General features: G+C 38.8%; 2 protein-coding genes across 7 annotated transcripts in view; both read left to right on the forward strand.

Annotated features, from left to right (window-relative positions):
- Window positions 1–1,201, forward strand: part of ttc27 (tetratricopeptide repeat domain 27) — a 130,204-nt gene extending 129,003 nt beyond the window's left edge. Inside the window, exon 20 of the mRNA XM_034003595.3 lies at window positions 662–1,201. Coding sequence (XP_033859486.3) covers window positions 662–781 — 120 coding nt within the window. The 3' untranslated portion in view covers window positions 782–1,201. The remainder of the gene's footprint in view (window positions 1–661) is intronic.
- A 10,562-nt stretch (window positions 1,202–11,763) lies between these two features.
- Window positions 11,764–20,368, forward strand: part of LOC117402566 (latent-transforming growth factor beta-binding protein 1-like) — a 166,448-nt gene continuing 157,843 nt past the window's right edge. For all 6 annotated transcript variants that reach the window (XM_034003849.3, XM_034003851.3, XM_059023839.1 and 3 more), the window contains exons 1-2: window positions 11,764–12,508; window positions 13,824–13,894. In XM_034003849.3, the coding sequence (XP_033859740.3) occupies window positions 12,111–12,508; window positions 13,824–13,894 (469 nt within the window). In that variant the 5' untranslated portion in view covers window positions 11,764–12,110. The remainder of the gene's footprint in view (window positions 12,509–13,823; window positions 13,895–20,368) is intronic.

The following is a 20,368-nucleotide window of genomic DNA, read 5'->3' on the forward strand; positions in this document are numbered from 1 at the left end:
CCTCTGATCCCACTGCAGTCGGATATGCGATAGATTACAGTATAGCGATGCATGTATTAAAATCGCTAACAAAAGATGTGACTGTCCAAGTATACAAACAGGTACATGACTGACTGCTCGAGTAAAGACGAATAAAAACTTTACTGCCCGATCTCATATAATCCCTGACATACAGGCAGCCATTTTCAAAGAAGCTGCAGTCATTGTCTGGGTGAAGTCAAGACTCCTCCAGCTCAGAGGATGATGACTAGGAGAGATTTGTTGTTGTTACAGGCATGTTAATTGACCAATATACAGTATGCTTTACCAATAGATGAGTTTGTAATATTTCATTGTAAAAAATGGAGTATCCCTTTGTATAAATGGCAAATGGCTCTTATTTGTGTAATTGAGGTTGTATCTTTGTATATGCATCTTTATTTTATGTTTTATTTTTTCCTTAAACTGAGGGTGGGAAATTTGGGCAGCATCTTCAATTCGAGGGCGTCTTAAATTTATAGGAGTACGATACGTTCATTTATTTGTGTTGCATTCTTGCAGTTTAAAAAGTTTTTGTTAGTTCTTTTGACATACCATCATTTTTTGTATCCCTCACTGGTACATGTGTTTTTTTTTAATTATTATTTTACTTATTTGTAATTTATTAATTAATTTCCCTTAGCAAATGTACATGGATGTAGCCACTGGGGAGATTCACAGTGACCTAGCCGATGATGTCAGGACCCTGGAAAACTTGGTAATAGAACTTCAAGAGATGACATCCCAGTTGAGGAATCAGTGATGAAGGGAACTAACTCATGTGCTACCACAGAAAATCATGTGCCGGAGGATTAAAATGTCTCACCAAAACCATGTCATTTTTATATAGTTTTATGTTGCCAGCCCCCTATAAATGAAATGCCTTTTTGCTTAATCATTGTACTTAAGCTACTGTTGTATTATTATAAGATTACAATAAAACTAACAATTGGTTTCACTATTTTTTATTTTTATGATGCCTTTATACTGTTATGCACAAAGTATTACTTCTCCTTTGTTACGAGGCTCTCTGATTCGCTCAACACATACTGTATAAAGAGCTAATTTCCTTCAAACGTGTTGTGAATTAGGTGCTGAGATTTTAAAATATTAGTCAGCTGCCAAAACCAAACACAATAAACATTTCTCATTTTAATAAAACAGAATTTATTATGAATATTAACAGCCTGCGTCTTGCAATTTGTCTTAACAAAATGTTGCAATATTTTTGTTTGTTGTTGATACGCTTCAGGTATTAAAGACAGAGTCCTACAGTACCATAATTATAAAGCTGTGTGCTGACTTGCATTGTAAAAAAAAAACCTCAAGGAATTTCTGTTTTGCATTTGAATAGTCCAGGCATCTGAATAGTTTGTGCTGTATACTTTATACAAAGTACATATTTTTGTGTTAACCGCCTGAAGATGTAGACCTCCTAATAGCAAGTCATTATCATCAGTGAATGTGTTTTACCAAAGGCTTAACATCCCGAGATACATTCTAGAAGGTTTACAGATGTGGAAATATGTAATTAAATATTCACAGTGGTTTATTTTCAAAAGAAATGTCAATACTAACACAATAACTACTGAATCTCAAATGCGGTTGTTTAGCTTAAACCAAGTTTTCCCAGGGATCAAGGCAAAACGTTACTGTTACTTATGTTGTGCTTGTTCAGACTTTCTTGGTCTGATTATAAATGTGTACAGATGGTGGAGATTAAAAAAAAAAACAGTAAATCATACATGTTTTCTGCTTTTAATTAAAATCAACACACCTCTTTCTATACTGTAGTACAACTGTACAATCAGAACATTCTTCAGGACATCAGCATCTCTTGTGCATGAGAAGGTGGTCCATCAGTGGTCTGAAATGGTCCTCCAGCACTTGTAGAATTCATGCTTAATACATTTTTGTATGCTGCCATTTTTTTCTACCATGCCATGTTCATAGTTTACAAGAAACACATTGTTTAATTTTGTAATTGTGATAAAGCACCCTGTCACCACAATATCATTACAGTGGCTCCTCGTTGGTTATCCTCCTGCTCGTTACTAGTACAGTGGCAGCTGTCATTAATTAAACGGATCATTGTTACTCTGGTTACATATGTGTGGTGTTATACCAGGTTTTACCGAAAAAAAACTATGCCATACAACTCAGCACAATTAAAGTACATAATATGTATACAAAGGATAAAATGAACAGTTCAAGCCACGGAGCACTGTTGGCAGCTATGGTTATACCTACAACCAGTGATCCAGATTAGGTTTTGGGTTATTGAGTATTTTACTCTCTAATTTAGACACTATGCGAGTAAAATGTATTTTGCGTGAGTAAAGTGCAAAATTACCTTGAAGTCATGAGTACTTTAAATAAATACTGTAATGCTTTAATGCTAACTTGTGTGGCTTTGTGATAAGGTGTGAGTGGTAGGGTGTACAAATAGAATGTCCAGATTGTATTTGCGATTTCAAAACATCTGTATTTACTTAAAAGGACACAAATAATAAATCAGTCGCCCCTATACCAGCAGTGGTATAGGGGAATCCAAATACGGTGGGTTGCAGTCCCAAACAAAAACAACACTCCTTCAACCACGAAACTGTGCTCTGCGAGTCGGGTGTATTCGGTGCACGTGTCCATGTTGTGTTGTGTTGTGCTGTGCTGGGCAGTGAGGCTGTGAGTCGTGATGTGAGCTGGCTTATTGGTTGCAGCTCCCGATCTCCTCTGCAATACAGACAAACAAAGCTCCGGCCGTCAGTCATGTTTTCAGTGCAAGGGACTATATTCGCGCAGCTGCGTCCCCTTTGTACTCCCTGCAACCAGCTCGGCGCCCCTGTGTAATCAATCGCTGCCTGGCCCGCAGCTGATCTCATGGGAATCGTTTCAAGTATGCGCAGCTATGTGCTTCCTTCAGCTGGGGAAGTGTACTACCAACCTTACACGGCACCCTTTCTGATCGGAGATTTACAGCATCGATTCTTTCTGTCTATCACAGGCATGCATTAACTACAGCCTTACATTTTAACTGGAAGTTTACTTTGAAATACTGTACAAATACTTGGTCTTACAATATATACAAAAACAGCAGTTGCTCTTAGTTGCTTTATCGACCATAAACAATATGGCTGTGAAGCAAATAAACTCACAAACATCAATATTCTCATTTCTTTATAAATATATAGTATGTGCATCTGACCGTTTTAAGTATATTTCATCTGCAGCATTGGAATTAAAAAAAAAAAAAAAAAATGTATTCCTTATTGATTGCCTTGCTATAGCAATATAAGCATCCTGACTCTCCAAACACAGAATATTGTATTTATTATATAGATTTACCTTCCAAAAATGGACAGATAGGTAAATTGGTAGAATAGTTTGAGGGGGACTAAGACGGCATCGAACAAATCTGGACTCCAAAAAAAAAAATCCAGTCGCTTATACACCAATCACAAACATGCATTGCAAGTCGTTGGATTCAATCGTACATTGAAATATATATATATATGTGTGTGTGTGTATGTGTTATTGAAAACCCAGACTTGGCATTTCCCAGGCAAGCTACAATTAGCTGTCCCAGCATTCCCTAGCTACCGCATGCAGTTTATTCACAATTGACCATTAAGACGTTGTTAACCAACAAAGTACAAGAAGCTTGATAACGTGAACTGCCAAGCTGTGCAGGCAAATATTTGTTATGCATTAAATTGAAATATCATGCGTAATTATGCAGCTTATCTGGAGCGCTGTCTACAACCTTGTATGTAATAACACAGTGACCACCTATATTTGTTAGGTGTGGTTACTGTTAAACTGCTGCACTGATGGATACATATAAAATGCTGCGAATAGGATAGAAACAGTAGACGTGGATAAGATCAGGTCTTTATTCCTTCCAGCAATAAACTGTCAAATAAGGGAGTTCTGGAAACTGCATCATGATGTCATTTGTAAAATACCAATTGTTTCTCCCTTCCTGACCAGCACAGTATAGTAGTGTGACCTTATACCTACATGATTTCCACTTCCTCTTCAACCAGTATTAGGAAAATAAGTTACTTTTCATGAAGTAAATTATATTAAATTGTATTTTGAAAATGAATTATTAGCACTTCAGATATGTTTGAACTTCTGAACCAGCTTCTAATGACATTCAATTACTGCTTTAGAGGGAATATATGGGTTTAATATAGCAGAGTGTGCTAGTAACTACAAAGGTATAATTGCCACTCATTGTTTAAATATAAAGACAATGTATTTTAAAGTGAATTCTATATTGGCAACCAAACTATTGTTAGTTAATTATGAAGTTATGATCCCTTGGTTTGATTAATTTTATAATTTGACAGCTATGTTCTACAAACATGTTTTTAATACATCTTGTATGTGCAGTAGCAGTGATGTTTCTCTAGGTGCACGTGCATTCATATTTAGATATCTGGTATAATTGTGGACATTCTTGTATTATTATTATTATTATTATTTATTTCTTAGCTGACGCCCTTATCCAGGGCGACTTACAATTGTAACAAGATATCACATTATTTTTACATACAATTACCCATTTATACAGTTGGGTTTTTACTGGAGCAATCTAGGTAAAGTACCTTGCTCAAGGGTACAGCAGCAGTGTCCCCACCGGGATATGAACCCACGACCCTCCGGTCAAGAGTCCAGAGCCCTAACCACTACTCCACACTGCTGCCCCAGTTGTATGTTACCTTGTAAAGGCACTGCTGTTTGGAGTGAAGTTGCCGATGTTGGCTGGAGCCCCACAGTGTTTGGGCGGAAGGCGAAGGAGTGAAGAAGAGAAAGAAATCCACCAGAGTGGTTAGGGTTGGAAAGGTGGATGTTGAAGTTACCTAATAGAACAACAGCGGTGGAGGGAAAGGGGAGGGAGGAGAGAAGGAAGTCAAGCGCATCAAGAAAGTGAGTAGGGAGTCCAGGAGGGCGGTAGAGAATAATGAGGAGAAGGGTGATTTCAACAGAGTGAAACTCAAACGTGCTAACAGAGAGAGAGGAGAGAACAGAGGGGACAGAAAAGAGCAGGGAGGGAGAGAGCAGAAGTCCTGTTCCCTCACCCTGTCCAGAGGGGCGAGGAGAGTGGGACAGGACATAGAGAGACGAAAGGGCGGCCAGAGTGGTAGATTTATCAGGGGTGATCCAGGTTTCAGTGAGCTAGTAAGTCAAGAGAGAGGATATACGGTATACAGTAAATATACAGCGACTACTCTGATTTGAAGATTAGGGGAGCTAGTTAAAGAAATAATTACTATTAACATTTATTATTATGCACCTGTAGATGATTTTTCTCAGAGTTTACCAAGGGTGTATTGGATGGCTGTTAAAGAGAACAGCAGAAGAAAAATTAAAAATGGTATAGACACTCAGTTCTACTGCCATAGAGTGGAGATTTCACACATGGGCGACAGAAAGCTTTAGCCCAAAACCAAAAGGTAGATATAATTTAAATCAAGTGTTTTTCTTGTCTAATCAAAAAAAAAAAAAAAAAAAACATAAAATAAGAGGGCCGTAAGAATTCATTTATTATCAAGGAGGCAGGGAGCCATGGAACTGTGGAGATGATAGAGGAGACTGAACAGAGGATTCCCCACAGCTTAGCATAACAGTTGAGAGTCGGGATTTACTGAGGAAACTGCTGTCTGCTCCAACAGACACACTGTAATGGTTGGTGTTCTGTATTTTGTTGTAGAAGCAGACATATCAAGATTTAATAATGTTATTGTTTATTGAGTTGGGAAGGAGCACGGTTTTGTGGTTTAAATAGGTATATGTCTCTAATGGATAGGTGTCCACATCAAAAAATCTAAACAAAACACATCATCACTATTGGGACTAGTGGACTGTGTCCCTGAGAGGCCAAAGACTGGATTGGCTTGGTAGACTGAACCAGCCTCTTATCTTCCTCTAGCTTGTTCCCACTGGAAAAGAGAAGATTTTGAGATGACCTTATAGAAGTGGTTTGCAACTGGCAAAAAAGATGATGAAACATAATTGAACATTAGGAGTACATGGGGAATTCGGGCAGGACTACTGTACTTTCAAACAAATGGAATAAGATACCAGAGAAAATACTAGGGCTGCAACTAAGGGTACATTTTGACCTTCGAAGGTTCGGAACACATTACCGAAGGAAGGTTTGAACCTTCCATGGTACTAATTTGCATAATTTACTGGTGATATCACCATAGCTGCTTGTTTATATTTGATTGAAAATCCTATTATTTTAGAGGTAAGCCATATAAATGGAATAAAACATTCATAAGTAGTTTAAAAATGTTAAAATAGAACAGTAATCATGTTTTTTTTTATAATTTAAATAAAAATACACATGGTTTATTTTTATTAAACAGCATTTACAGCAGTGTGGAGTAGTGGTTATGGCTCTGGACTCTTGACCAGAGGGTTGTGGGTTCAATCCCCGGTTGGGGACACTGCTGCTGTACTCTTGAGCAAGGTACTTTACCTAGATTGCTCCAGTAAAAACCCAACTGTATAAATGGGTAATTGTATGTAAAAAATAATGTAATTGTATGTAAAATAATGTGATATCTTGTAACAATTGTAAGTCGCCCTTGATAAGGGCGTCTGCTAAGAAATAAATAATAATAATAATAATAATAATAATAATAATAATAATAATTTACACGTAGTTGATGCTGCTTGCACGTAAGGCTTTTCTACCCTGCCACCATGCCAGATGAAAGAGGTTATAATTGTTGCAAATCATCCTTCGTTCGCTGGTTATGTCTTCATAAGCAGATTGGTAATCCACTGCTGTTTATTAGAATGTTACTATGTTGTTATAGAAAACCTCAGCAAGTGAGCAGGAAAGAGCAAGCACATCATCTGGACCCACTTCATACTGAGCATTTCACTGAAGATCAAGGAGGAAGACCAACTGAAGTAACAGCTTAGAGCCCAGCTAGGCAGGTGGATATAAAAAGCCTGCAAAAGGTCAGCCAGGGCAGTATGTGTTTTAGACTGTTCTAGTCTGTACTTCTAGACAGGCTGATAAAAGTGCCATACGTTAAAATATAAGCTATGACGCCTTTAAAAATCCGATATTGTGTCTGCAAGTAATAAAAGTGAAGAACTCTACTTCAGATTCGTGGAACACAACTCAGTCATAAAAGGATGGTGTCATGGAAATGTGCCACTTTGAACCAGTTTGTTAAAAGATTTCTGCCAAAAGTATGACGCTGTTTCTTTACATGGCAATAACATTAAAATGCAATTTCCATAAACGGTAAAGAAAATAGGTCAATGGCAAGATCCTCTGAGGGGTGCAGAACAGGGTTTGGCGATTGGTGACATACAGGTTATCAGTGGGGCAGTTTACATGCAAAAACGGAAAAGCGTGACAACAGATCTCGCGCTTTTATGGTCATGACAGTTATGCTTCCACGTTTACGTAAGAGTTTATTTTAGAGAGAGAATTTAGTCGTCCAAATGCAAACGACGCCATTAATAATAAAATAATTGTAGGGTTTATTTAAATATAACCAAACGAGCTGAAAAGCGATGCTGTGCGATTGGGATATCGTTCAAATAATGCATAGGGGTTTACATGAGGCTTTACGCCTAGGCAGAGATGAAGAGAAGGTTACCCACCAACTGTCTAGAATGCAAAAGGCGTGCAGTTAAAACGGTTCATGCTGCCAAGAAGTAGAAAATAATAATAATAGTTATTACTATTATTGTTTAGAATTAGTTGTTCTATAAACGGTAGAAGTAGCATGTGTACAAAAACCGACAGCACTCACCAATTCCCATTACTACTTTTCTTATGCTTCTTAGGCTACTGATGTCCTTTCACACACCCATTTATATTAGTCTTAGCCAACTGCTTAACTGCTAATTTGCTAAACAAAAGTATTATGCGTTCAATAATCACAAATATGCGTGAATGTGGAACAAATATATTAAAAATAACTCATGATGTGTTTGTTTCAAACACAGGTACTTAAAATTAATTATGCAGAAAATGTGGAAACTTACACAAACGCTGTTAATATAATAAATACATAATTTGTGTGTATTTGCTAATTAGTTATAAGGATATATAAAATCATAGGCCTACTTACAACGTAGTTGCGACAAAAATGGATGGATGGAGAAGACGCAGACAAACACTGGCTAGATTAAGTCTTGTATGGGAAGAACTCCTTCAGTCCCATGCAATGTGTTTGGAGGAAAGGAATCGTGTATCTATTGCTTTCTTATCTAGAGCTTTCTTTCCAGCAGACATCCTCATCCACTTCTTCCCTATGTACACACCTCTATTTGTGCATCTGCAGGAAAGACGAATGCGGGCGCATCATCGTCCCTCTGTTTGGTGGGAGGAGGTTGTGCTTCACGAGTCTTTCTCTGACGAACAATGGATTGAAACATTTCGGGTCATCCGAGCTACGTTTGACCAACTGGTGGAACTTGTACGGGTGGACATGGAGCCGTCACCAATACATGTCCGTACACCTGTGCCGCTGCAGAAGCGAGTGGCTATTGCTCTGTACAAACTTCTCGGACCGCTGATTCGGCAGGACTGCGCACAGCAGAACGGGTGTCCACCTCAGCGGGAGCTGGGGTAGGCACCTGCAGTTCTCTTGTTATTGTGCGCAGAAATTCGGCGTGCAACGCAACCACCTCTTGGTGCTGTTGATCAGCGTGGTCCAGCCTTTCCAAGAAGTGGCTGGCTGTATTGCCGATCCTGCCTGGCAGCGGTGCGTGCAATCAGACGGTACATCCTTCTGTACTCCAGGCGCATCAGACGATTCGTGGAGCGTTCAAACCAACTTTAATTTAAAGAACAGTTATGAATTGCTTCACAGCTTTTGTTTTACATGTTAATCCTAAGAATAATATGTGAAAAACAAAACATATCGCATATGCGCACACACTTACCCCGACATGCGTAAAATGGCTTGCTATCCCCAACCATTTGTTTTTTCACAAATTATTATTAGGATTCACATGTAAAAACAGAAGCTGTGAAACAATTCACAACTGGTCTTCTTTAAGTTAAAGTTGTTTTGAAAATGCTAGCTGCTGTGGGTGGGGATATCGAGCACTTTTAATTGACGCGGGGACGGTGGTGTGTATATGCGATATGTTATTGTATTCACAAATTATTCTTAGGCTTTACAGGTAAAACACAGACTGTGAAACAATTCACATTTGGCATCCTTTAAAATAAAGTTGGTTTGAGCGCTGTAGCTGCTGTGGTTGAGGAGATCAAGAAATGTTACGCGTGTCAGTTAGGCTGTGTGCGTATATGCGGTATGTTATTGTTTTTCACAATGTATTTGTTTGATTCACATGTAAAGGAGAGCTTGTGAAACACTTCGCAATTGGTCTTCTTCACATTAAAGTTGGTTTGGACGCTCTAGCTACTGTGGTTGGGGAGATAAAGCCCTTTTGCGCGTGGCTGAGGCTATGTGTGCGTATGTGCGGTATGTTATTATTTTCCAGAAATTATTCTTAGGATTCACATGTAAAACAGAGACTGTGAAACAATTCACAATTGGTCTCCTTTAAATTAAAGTTGGTTTGAGCACTCTAGCTTCTGTGGTTGGCGAGATACAGCCATTTTCATTCATGTTGGGTTAGCTTCAGTCGAATATCAAATGAATATCAAACGTCAAGCTAACTTTACGGCGGTAGCATATTTTAGTTTAGAAAAGTAAATGATGGCTGGCGCAATTACCATATTGTATTGATGGGGCTAGTATTTCACAGGACGTCTGGGAGGATGAGGATTCCATCAAATGGTCCGATGCCACTGCCACTGGCCGGTCACCCATTAACCGGTGCATTTCCTCCCAGAACCGAAATTGGGACCTCGAGCTTTGACCACAGGACTGCCGGCGTTTTCTCTCCTGCAGGTACAGATATTTCAGTTCCTTGAATTTATCTCGTACCTGTAGGAGCGTTCTATTTATACCAAGTTCAGCCAGAGCACCGGTAATACTGGTGAAAATGGTGGCATTTCTTTGGCGAGGTCGATCCAGTTCATCCATAACCCCCAGGTCCGCAATAATTTGGAGGAGGGAACAAGTTTCCTCATCGTCCAGCGGACCTGGTGTTGCGTGCTGTCAGAAGGGGTGGAAGCTTGAAACATCCTGCGGGAAAAAAGCTAAATTATTCGTAGTATTATTATTATGATAATAATGCTGGTAATAATGATCTAGTAGTTCTCATGCATCGTTCATAATACACTGAAATTAATAAATAATGGTATAAATCAACATCTCTATATGCAATTTATATATAATTTAGCCGCGACCCTCATCAGGAGAAGCGGATTGATAATAATGGATGGATGGATATTTAACTGATTTGTATTAGTAAGACTGGGATAAGGAAAATCTTACTTACGCTACAGAGGAGGACAGAAAGACCGTATCCCAGAGAAGAGCGCTCTTTTACATAGGGGAAGTGGAGGAGGTATCGTGTTATTTCATGAAAGTCTATCGTTAAGTATTTTGCACGACTGTGGAGTTTGTTGCTATGGGACTAATTAGGCCAATTAGCGCGCACTTTACCGTGCTTTACCAAAGTGTAATGACACTTGTCACACACTTTTTTTTGCCGTGCACTTTTGGAACGAGCACAATCATGCGTCATTCTCTCCTGACATGTCATGAATGATGGGAAACGTTTAGTTTGAAGTGCTAATACTGTATGCTATTGATATAACCATTGACAAACACTGCATGTGTTTTTGGCATTTAGAAGTACATTGTGCACAGATTAATGCCTACAGGAAGCAGGATGAAGTTCAATTCGTTAGTTTTAAATTGGTCAGTACATCTTTATTTTACATGCCTTTTAATTGAATTAAAAAAAGAAAATCACTTTATTGGACCAACAGACGTTTAATAATAAAGGTTAATATGTTTTGAATTGCACCCAGACTTTTCTAGTAGAGTGGAAATCTTTACAATGCAAATGAGTCATTGCAGATGTATGCCTGCCCACACAAGAACCAGCAGTATTAATCATTAGGCAGTAATTAACTTGCAAACAAAAATACTGTATCTTTCATAATATATATGTCTTCGTAATGTGCCTAAACTAGTAGTCGTAGTAGTATTACAACTACTACGACTACTACGACTACTATATTACTTCTTTTGTGTAAGTTAAATTATGAAAACTACTGAATACACACATTTTTGGTCGTTGAAATAAGTGTCCATGTTTTACACTATATTTGTTTTTTGACCTCCACATCTAATGGCATAAACACTTAAAACCAACTACAGTTTTGCTGCAATAACCTGCAGTAGAATACAGTATTATGGAAGGACAATAAACTATGCAGTGCAAGGTGGTGCTACTTCAGTACAGTGAGATATAGAGTTTTAAAAAAAGTACAATAATTGCACACTAGTAAGTGCTTTTGTGAAAATCTGGAACATGTTAAGTACTAATTCAGTATAATGTATGTAACTATTAATTTAATGTACTATTTTATCATTCCATTTTACTGTAAGATGACTGAGTAATGAATACAGTCCTGATGTCAGACCCATGTTATTCCCACAGTACAGTAGTTGCCCCAAATTAACTGTGTACTAAAACCAAAGACCCAGCCCAACATGCGTGTTCCAATGAGACTTTATGCCTGACGTCATGTCTGCCAGAGATTGGCTGTTCGGAATTGACGCTAACTCCAGCCCTGACAGTGAAACTTTTTAAAGACTTTTCAATCGGCACCACCAACTAAAATATTACACACAGACATAGCCAGAGCAGCTGTAACATCTGCTGCTCACCTCCCCATAGCCCTCGTTTGAGATAAAGCTGTGTGTTGCATTTTAGTTTTCTTATTTTTTTTTTATTAATTTCTTTCTAGTGTTTATACGCAGTAAGTTTATAGACTACGGGGAGCATTGTTAGCATACATTCTATGTGCGCATCTAAGAAAGTAATATAAAACAAAACAAACAAACAAAAAAAGACATCGGTTAAACAAATAGTGAAAAACAAGCAGAACGGGATTTTACAAGGACATTTACTTCTGTCTTCTTTTTTTTCGTTTTAAATATTTTGAAGTAACGCCTATGGAAATGGCTTGGATAAGATTGAACATTTTGCTTTCCATAGGTATATTTGCTTCACCGGCATTTACTTCCACGGATAAGGGAGGGTTCCGAAGGTACACCACCTACGTAGTACAACCGGGACAGGCTGATTCCGGCAGCCGGCACATCAGCCCCATTTCCCGGACAGGGTCCGCTGGGCAGCCGCACTCTTATAACGTGGAACTTACGGCCAGTTACAGCAGCCAGGTCCGGACCCGCAGGATGGGAAAGCACACGAGCCCGGGCGTGCAGCTCCGCCAGACGGTCAGCCCCAGCTTGCAGCTCCATCAGCAGCAGCACCACCAGATTCGCCACTCCAGCCACAGCGCTAACGTCCCAACCGTGCAGCTCCAGAAACACCAATTTAAAACTTCAGGGTAAGACTACGACTATTAAACAGCGGGGTTAAGTACGGACAAAAATACCAATGTCAGCCTTTTGCCTTACTATTATGATGCCCCGCGGCAGTAGTAGTACTCGTAGTCAATAAACTGATGTCTGTCAATACAGTAATAAACACAGAGCACTCCCTTTTGCTTTGGTGTGTTCACACGCACTAGTATTAAAATATAGGGTCAAAACCTGGTATTTTATTAAAGGGCCATGACCTTTCTCGGGTTCATTGCTCGTATAGCAGCCCTTTATTTGAACTCGTAGAAGTTATTCATAGAAAACCAGTCGGTCATACAGTGCGTCGACATAGGTACAGGTCTGCGCAAATACACTTTTCGTTAACTATATGAAGACAAACAACAACAAAAAACACTGTATGTGTACAACCAAATAAACACTGCTGCAGTTTTAGTTTATGTTTAATTTAGCATGTGCAACCCCACATAAAACATAGATCACAAATACAGTAAAAACCGGTTGCATTGTACTGCTGTACTTGAGTGTGGATTTTATTAAAGCAAACTTGGGCTACATTCATGTGTAGTTGAACAAAACTAACTGACTTGTGTTCATTTTCTTTTGTAGCTGTACCATTCTGTCTTGAAAAAACACTTAATTATAAACAATATTTAGAATGAGGTCGGACACTTATGTTTCCATTCAGAACTACGTTTTCAGTTAATGAAAACCCAAAGCATAAATTAAGGAAGGAAATATGAATGTATTGTTATTATTATTATTATTATTAGTAGTAGTAATCGTTGTAGTAGTATACATGTAATCAATTATAAATTATGTTTAATTTGATAACTGATGTAAACAAATATTCAGAACTTTTGTTTTGGCTGTTGAGGCGATTAAATCATATATATCTGTCTATCTGATTAATAAAATAAAACCAATAAAACACAGAATATTGTGTGATTGCTATCCATACACCTGAAGGTTTCTAACCTACACAATACTTAGTATTGCAACACAGTGTAGTATACTGTAGTGTTTTGGATGTGCAGAGATACATTAAAGCATAAAGCTCTACATATGTTAAACATTGATACAGATTTGACTGATTACTGTGTAAGTACTGTACTATTTTAGACCTAGGCTATGTTTTTGTAAGGGTAGGTTAAACGTCAAATACCGAGTGTAATATTTGTAATGTACTGTGTACAGGTTCATTGAAATGAACACATAGGTAGAGATTTTAGACAGTAATTTGTTTAAATATTTCAGGAGACATCAGTCAGTTACTGTACTAGTACCATTTTAATTTTTTTTTCTCTCTCGTTGTTGTTGCAGTGTGAATGTCTGTGGGGGGCAGTGCTGTCAAGGCTGGAGTAAAGCCCCCTCCTCTCAGAGGTGCACCAGACGTGAGTACGCAGGCCACGTGCTGCTTCATTCTTCACTCTCACAGGAGCAGAATGAGGTCTTTCTTTGCTTCTAGCGGCAGTCCGACATTTAGTGGGATTCTGAACATGCTGTAAACGCACATCTCGTGCTGCTGGAGAGATACCCATTTTTATTATTATGTATTTAGGAAATACAAAGGGAAAGTAGGCATTTTTATAAAATATTTATTATCAGCTTTTAACTATTTAATGACTGAGGAAACATCATTATTGTGTTTTTTTTGGCGGTGGGAGACAAGTTTACAGTTTTGTTTAATTAGCATTGCTTTTCTGCTCATCTATAGCTTAGTTGTTTATAGTGTTTTAGTTGAAACTTTACATATCTCTTTTTGTTAGGTTTATCCCTACAGTGATATACTGTAACCACACCTGTACCTATTTTATAAAAATATAGAGAATTGATCAGCAAATTGTGAATGGACATCCATCAGCTCAATTTTTTGAAAGTAAGGGGATTCAGAATCTAGCTCTTGGTGACTTTCATCATTGAGTTCTGATTTCTGAGTGGTTGGGCTAATGGCGTCTATATGTAAGGAACTTGTTACCTGAATTTCTTGAAATTGTGCCAGAAGTTTTTATAACACGTTGTAGAAATTGTGACAAAACTTTTGTATGTAGATTTTTTTATCACAGATATTGGTGATACAGTACTTATGCATGATTTCTGGCTTGCGAAAAGTTACAATATGCATGTCGTTCCGTACTTTTTTGTAACTCGGCACATTGTGAGTCAAGCTAGGTACTATATTCTTTTTTTAGGGGGTCTTGGTGGTCTTTTGCCATAGAGAATCTCTGCTCGTGTCAGTGGACTAACTGACAGTACAGATAACGTAGGAGCGATAGGAACACTGTTATTGCATACCAACTTATATCACGCTATGCAGTGTAGTCATGATTTATTAATATAAAACATGTTCTAGTGTGCAGTTTTAAATTGTCCTGGGGTGTGTCTCGCCCACTTTGGGCGCCACTTCTAGAAAACATTATTTATTTCGGCATAAGTAAATGATTTAGGGAGTGGTTGTCGACGGATAGTTAAAGCCACAATTCTAGTTCATTTTTTCAACATTAATTTTATTATGACAGGCTAAAGAAATCTCCCTGGTAGTCTAGCAGGTGGTAGTGTGTCAATGCCTTTGCGTCATGTTTTTGGTCTCCTCTTTATTTCTATTCAATTAACAGATCATCGGTTAATGAAGACTGTGTTACATTTTCCCTGTTAAATCTCTCACCAGTATAACTAAAATATTGCATTTTATGCTGAAGTCTTACTAGTTTTGCAACTTACTTTTTTTCTACCCACAACTGGTGCAAACTTTCTAGTTCCTACTAGTTCTAAATAGTAAAACAAAACAAAAAAAAATAAGAGAACTTTGTTAAAAAAAAAAAAAAAACATAAGATCTACAGTCATTATAAAGAAAATTTACAAAAATAACCCTGGAGGGCCCCAAGTTTTAAATTGGGTAGTTTGTAACTTATTCCACCTTGTCTTCAAAAAAAGCAAATGCAGAAATTGAGGCCTTGGGAAAGAATGTCTAAGTACTTTAATTGTAATCCTTTATTTCCCCACTGTCACGGTTCTGAGATTGTTACTGTGCAAGCTGTGTACAGAGGGGCTACGGGGGATTTAGCCAAGGCAAGCATCTACTTCAGCTAAAGGTCTTGTTGACACGGGCACGGAATGTCTGGGAGGTTTGGAAGTGAACCAGTTTCTGATTCCTCTAATGACAGTGGCTTTATTTTAGAAAGTAATTCCCTCTGACTCACGGTTTTGAGAGAAAGCAATGTGTGTTCAGAATTGCTCTGGATTAACAAGTCGTCCCACATTTACTATACAAATGATTATTTTTTTATGAGGCTAAGGGGCTGATGTAAGGATAGGCGTAGTGTAAACAATTGCGGTTGCAAAATCCAAATTCCCTAGTGGCCAGGCAGTTATTTTGCACTGTGCCCTATGTAAGCTTAAGGGCAATGCAAATCATCACGCACAAATAATGAGCTGCAATCATGATAATGAGGGTCACAATGAACGCCGCCTGTGCATCGGGGTAGTTAGCGGCCGCACTTACAGCCCAGAGGTGAGGTGAGTTAGGAGTACAGAGAGCAGTGGGTGCTGTATGAGATTTGTGGAGCATGAAAATCAAACCAAACAAAAAATATGTCAGAGGAAGGGCAGCAAAGTCCTCTTGGCACACAGAAAAGAAAATAAAAGTATTCTGAGGAGGAGCTGAGAGTCCTTACGGCTGAGGTCACTCAGCATGAAATTTAGTTACTTGGAAAAGCCTCAGCCAACATCAGTTATGCTACCAAAGAGGCCATATGGCCCTCTATAGTGGAGAAAGTCAATGCTGATGATGTTAGCAGGAGAACAGTGAACCAGGTGATTAAAAGGTGAACTTCAGCTACTAGCTATTAGATGACCAGAGGAGTGAGGTAACGCCTTACCACCGCATTCTCTGGCATCCCAAACAAAGTGACCCTGGTTTTGAATATGCAGGATCTCCTCGGTCTTGCCCTTGCTCATTCGAAGGTTTTCCTGCCTCTCCTCAACAAGAGCCGTGTCGCCACATCAGGAAGTGAACCACAGCAGCCACCCTGAAGCCAATAACAGGTCTCTGTAGGTGTGTGCTTTTATACAGCTCCTAATTATGCGCTTCTATAAAAGTTTGCACCTTGTAAGAAGAGGTGCAAAGTTTTTGGAGGGTCAGCAATTGCTCAAGTGAAAGACAAAATCCTTACATCAGACCCTAAATGGATTGTTTTTTGTTGTCTTCAATGGTAAGCTTGTGTAACAGAATGTATTGAATGTTTGTAGCCTTATTAACAGTAATAATGCATCCTGCAGTTTACAGAACAAGTTCACGATTTAGTAACTATTTTTTAAAAAATATTTTACTGTAATATGTACTTTAAGATGCACATATTAGAATTTAGTCTGGGATTAAACATGCTTGAAGAGATTTAGCACTGTATAACTATAGATCAATCAGAAACGCTGTTTTTTTTAATCTCCTTTGAAGTTATAACTATTTGATTAGTACATTCTAAAAATGACCCAATGTTTTGTAAAATGATTACCACCCTTAGTTTTTAGAAAAAATATTGTGTTTTACATTAGACTTTAAAAATGTGTTTAGTCTCCAGTTTTTCTTAAATACAGCACATGCATACCAAACATTTTCTTCATGCACAGCCATGTCATGCCAAAAGCAGAATACCGTATCTAACAAGGGTCATTTATTTGTGATGTTCTGGTATGAAAAATAAATTAGATGACTATGTTTATTTATTTGATTTAGGAGATGGGCGGATGGACTATTCCCTTATGGAAAAAGCAAATATGTACAGCCAACAATCTTACATAGACAAGGCGTGCCCACTTTATCAAGGGCTATGAAGAGATACAATAGGTACATGCATAGGAGCATTGCAGTATGTCTGTCCAATAACAGCAAGCTGACAGTTCGTTTGCTATAAAACTGGAAGAAGCACAGAATTATCAGCATTTGAAAGGGTGCCCGTACCCCAGAGTGCACCTGCAATCAGGTGTGATAAGGGAAGACTATGGCTGCAGAAGATTATGACTTTTGAAGGTGGCAATTGACGACCATGATAACCTACCCAAACTCACAATGCAGGTGGTATGCCAGTTTTGTAAGGGTTGCACAGGATTAAGAAGGGTGGAGGGTGTGCTCACTTCATAAGGAACATTTTAAAATCAAGGCCGTCTGGATCTGTTCTCACATGCAGCCCTATCAAGACTCCTTCCCTACAGATTCCATATGAAATCCACTAGGTGGTACTCACTGGCATATTAAATAAAGGGTAGCGTGGCATAGCACAATATCTGTTTGCCTAAGGCTCCAGACTTTTATTATACTGAACATCTCTATGGGATACTCCTCCCAGTCAAAATATTCCATGAGTTGAGGCTGTGCTCACAAATATGTTGCATCATACAATCCAGAGTCACACCGCAATTTCTTGGCGAACATAATGCCAGAATGTTTGTGTAGTCGTAAAATGCTCTAATATTGAATTGCATGCCACAGCAGATATGAGGCAAGGGGAGATACAGGCCAGGGAGGGGAGCAGGTGTGTGATAAGGCTGCCTATCACTGATGGCATCTCGCTTTGAAAAGGCTTCTGTATGGTTTTGTAAGCAGCGTGAAATGACAGATAAGGAAAAGGGATTTTCTAATAATCCTCCTATCACAAGGCAATCTGGGTAATGCCAGTATGATGAAACTAATAGGCCTAGATGATTATGTAAGCCCATTTTATTTCTGCCTCATTTTACTGGGGATCTTAATAAAAAAAAAATGTATTGAAACTGTACTTATGCTGTACTGCACAGTGGTTCTGGTGGGCTTAATGCTTAGGTGAGTGAAAACCAATGCTTTGCAATCCATTTATTTATGTCTTTAGCATCAGCAGTCACTGATCACATTTTTCTTGTGCTGGAAGATCTTGTTGCTGCTGCTTCCTGGTACATGGTTACTTCCTGTTCTTTAACTCAATTTCCCTCCAGTGGTCCAACAGCACATGAATTGAACTGGTACAAAAGCTGTATACCCCCAATTCAAGTGAAAAAATAAATAAATAAATACAAGAGGTACCAGTCATAATATTGACAGAATACTGACACCAATTTACAACACTAGTTGGTAGGCAAACATAATATAGGTATAATTTAAGAAAGTGTTGAATTTTATATTATTGAATTTGAAGCGACAGCAATGGTCCCTATTAGGAGCAACGACATTATTTAAAACTAATAAGAAATTATTCTAAGATAGAAAAAGTTCAGTTATTGTTTTGCCCTTTTATTCCTTTAAGATAAAATGATTAAAAAAAAGAAAAGTCAGATTTCAAAAGACTTGGAAGCTCTTTTGAACTAAATAATGAACTTCAGCCCAAATGGAAAGGTGTATTTCTCCTGTGCATGCTAATAAAACGGTGGAGCCATACGCCAAATAGAAATATTTCCTGTGGGAAGTTCGCTCTTTGGATTCAATGCAGACTCAAGTAGGTCAGCTTAACTATAAATACTGTTGCTGTAGAAACGTTTTTAAAAAGCACAACAAAAAGAGACTTATCAGAGGAGCCAGATTGAGGTCAATACTGTGCAATACTTTAGGCTATACTAGGCTTTAAGGACTGCTAATGAGTCCCAAGGCGGAACTTATGTTTGAGTGCGTCCTTCAACTAAAACGTTTTTTTTTCATTGGTTTTGATCTTCTATTTCAACCTCCAATGGTGTAAATTGAAATCTAATAGGGACATATTTTCAAAGTGTTTCACTATTCTTTAACTTGACATACTGTATTTGTTTGGTTCTAGTTTTGTAAAATGAATAGATGTTTTACCTCTTTCAAAAATAGGAATTCGTTAAATTCTGTACCCTGTTTTCAATCAGGATCTGTGGAAGCATTTTGTGTGGCATTTTGTGTGGCAAAATATGAAATATGAAAAAAAAGAATGGAGAGAAATTGAGTGAAACACTGAAGACATTACATTGTGGTTGTACATTACAGTGGTTTGCTTGGACAGTCCCCTGAGCTATGCGTCTGTGTCTGCTGATCTAAGGCAGTAATGGACATGATTTCCATTACACGAGAGTAGATGTTAAAACCTCATGCTGATTTGAACTTGGCTCTCGCCAAGATAAGCACCAACTAAGACGTAGCTTTACAGTAAACTAATGTGATCCATATGTGTCTCCATCCATTTACGTTTCCTTCCATATGATGATGTAGATATCCTTCTGTCTGGTGTTAATGGCCGAAGTGTAATGCTGGCTCCAGGGATCAGCTTATTTTGCCTCCCTGGCGCATCAGCACACACAACGGCTGCGATGCTGGCTCCGGGGATCAACCAAAGTGCGGCCTCCCCAGCGCATCAGCATGACAACCGTCTGGATTGAGCTAAGTAGGGTACATCTCTGGGGTTTTCAAATGGGCACCTTCCATCCTCAGTGTTTCGTCGACTAGCCCACGACACCTCAAGAGGGCTCGACAGTGATTCTGGCGTCCCAGCATCACCCCCCTCCGTCCCCCACTCAACTCAGCCCAGCTTACTTACCTGTACATCAGCGTTTCTTTCTTTCTATTGTGCTTGAGATCCCCAGCCAGAATCTTTCCGTCTCAACCACAGCCAGTTGCTGCTCCTCTCTGCTGCTTCAGATAAGTTCTTCACTGTGCGACGCAACTCTTGGCCACTGAATCCAACATCTCTGAGAAACCGGGTTGTAGAGTGTGCCACAAATCCTCGACAACCCACTTCCACTGGGTAAACCCGAACTCTCCATCCTCGCTGTTCCGCTTCAGTGGCTAGTTGAGCATACCGCAGTTTCTTCCTCTCATACGCCTCATCTACAGCATCCTCCCATGGCACTGTTAACTCTACCAGGTGAACAAGGCGTGCTGATCCAG

The sequence above is a fragment of the Acipenser ruthenus genome, chromosome 5, assembly GCF_902713425.1.
Source record: "Acipenser ruthenus chromosome 5, fAciRut3.2 maternal haplotype, whole genome shotgun sequence".
NCBI lineage: Eukaryota > Metazoa > Chordata > Actinopteri > Acipenseriformes > Acipenseridae > Acipenser > Acipenser ruthenus.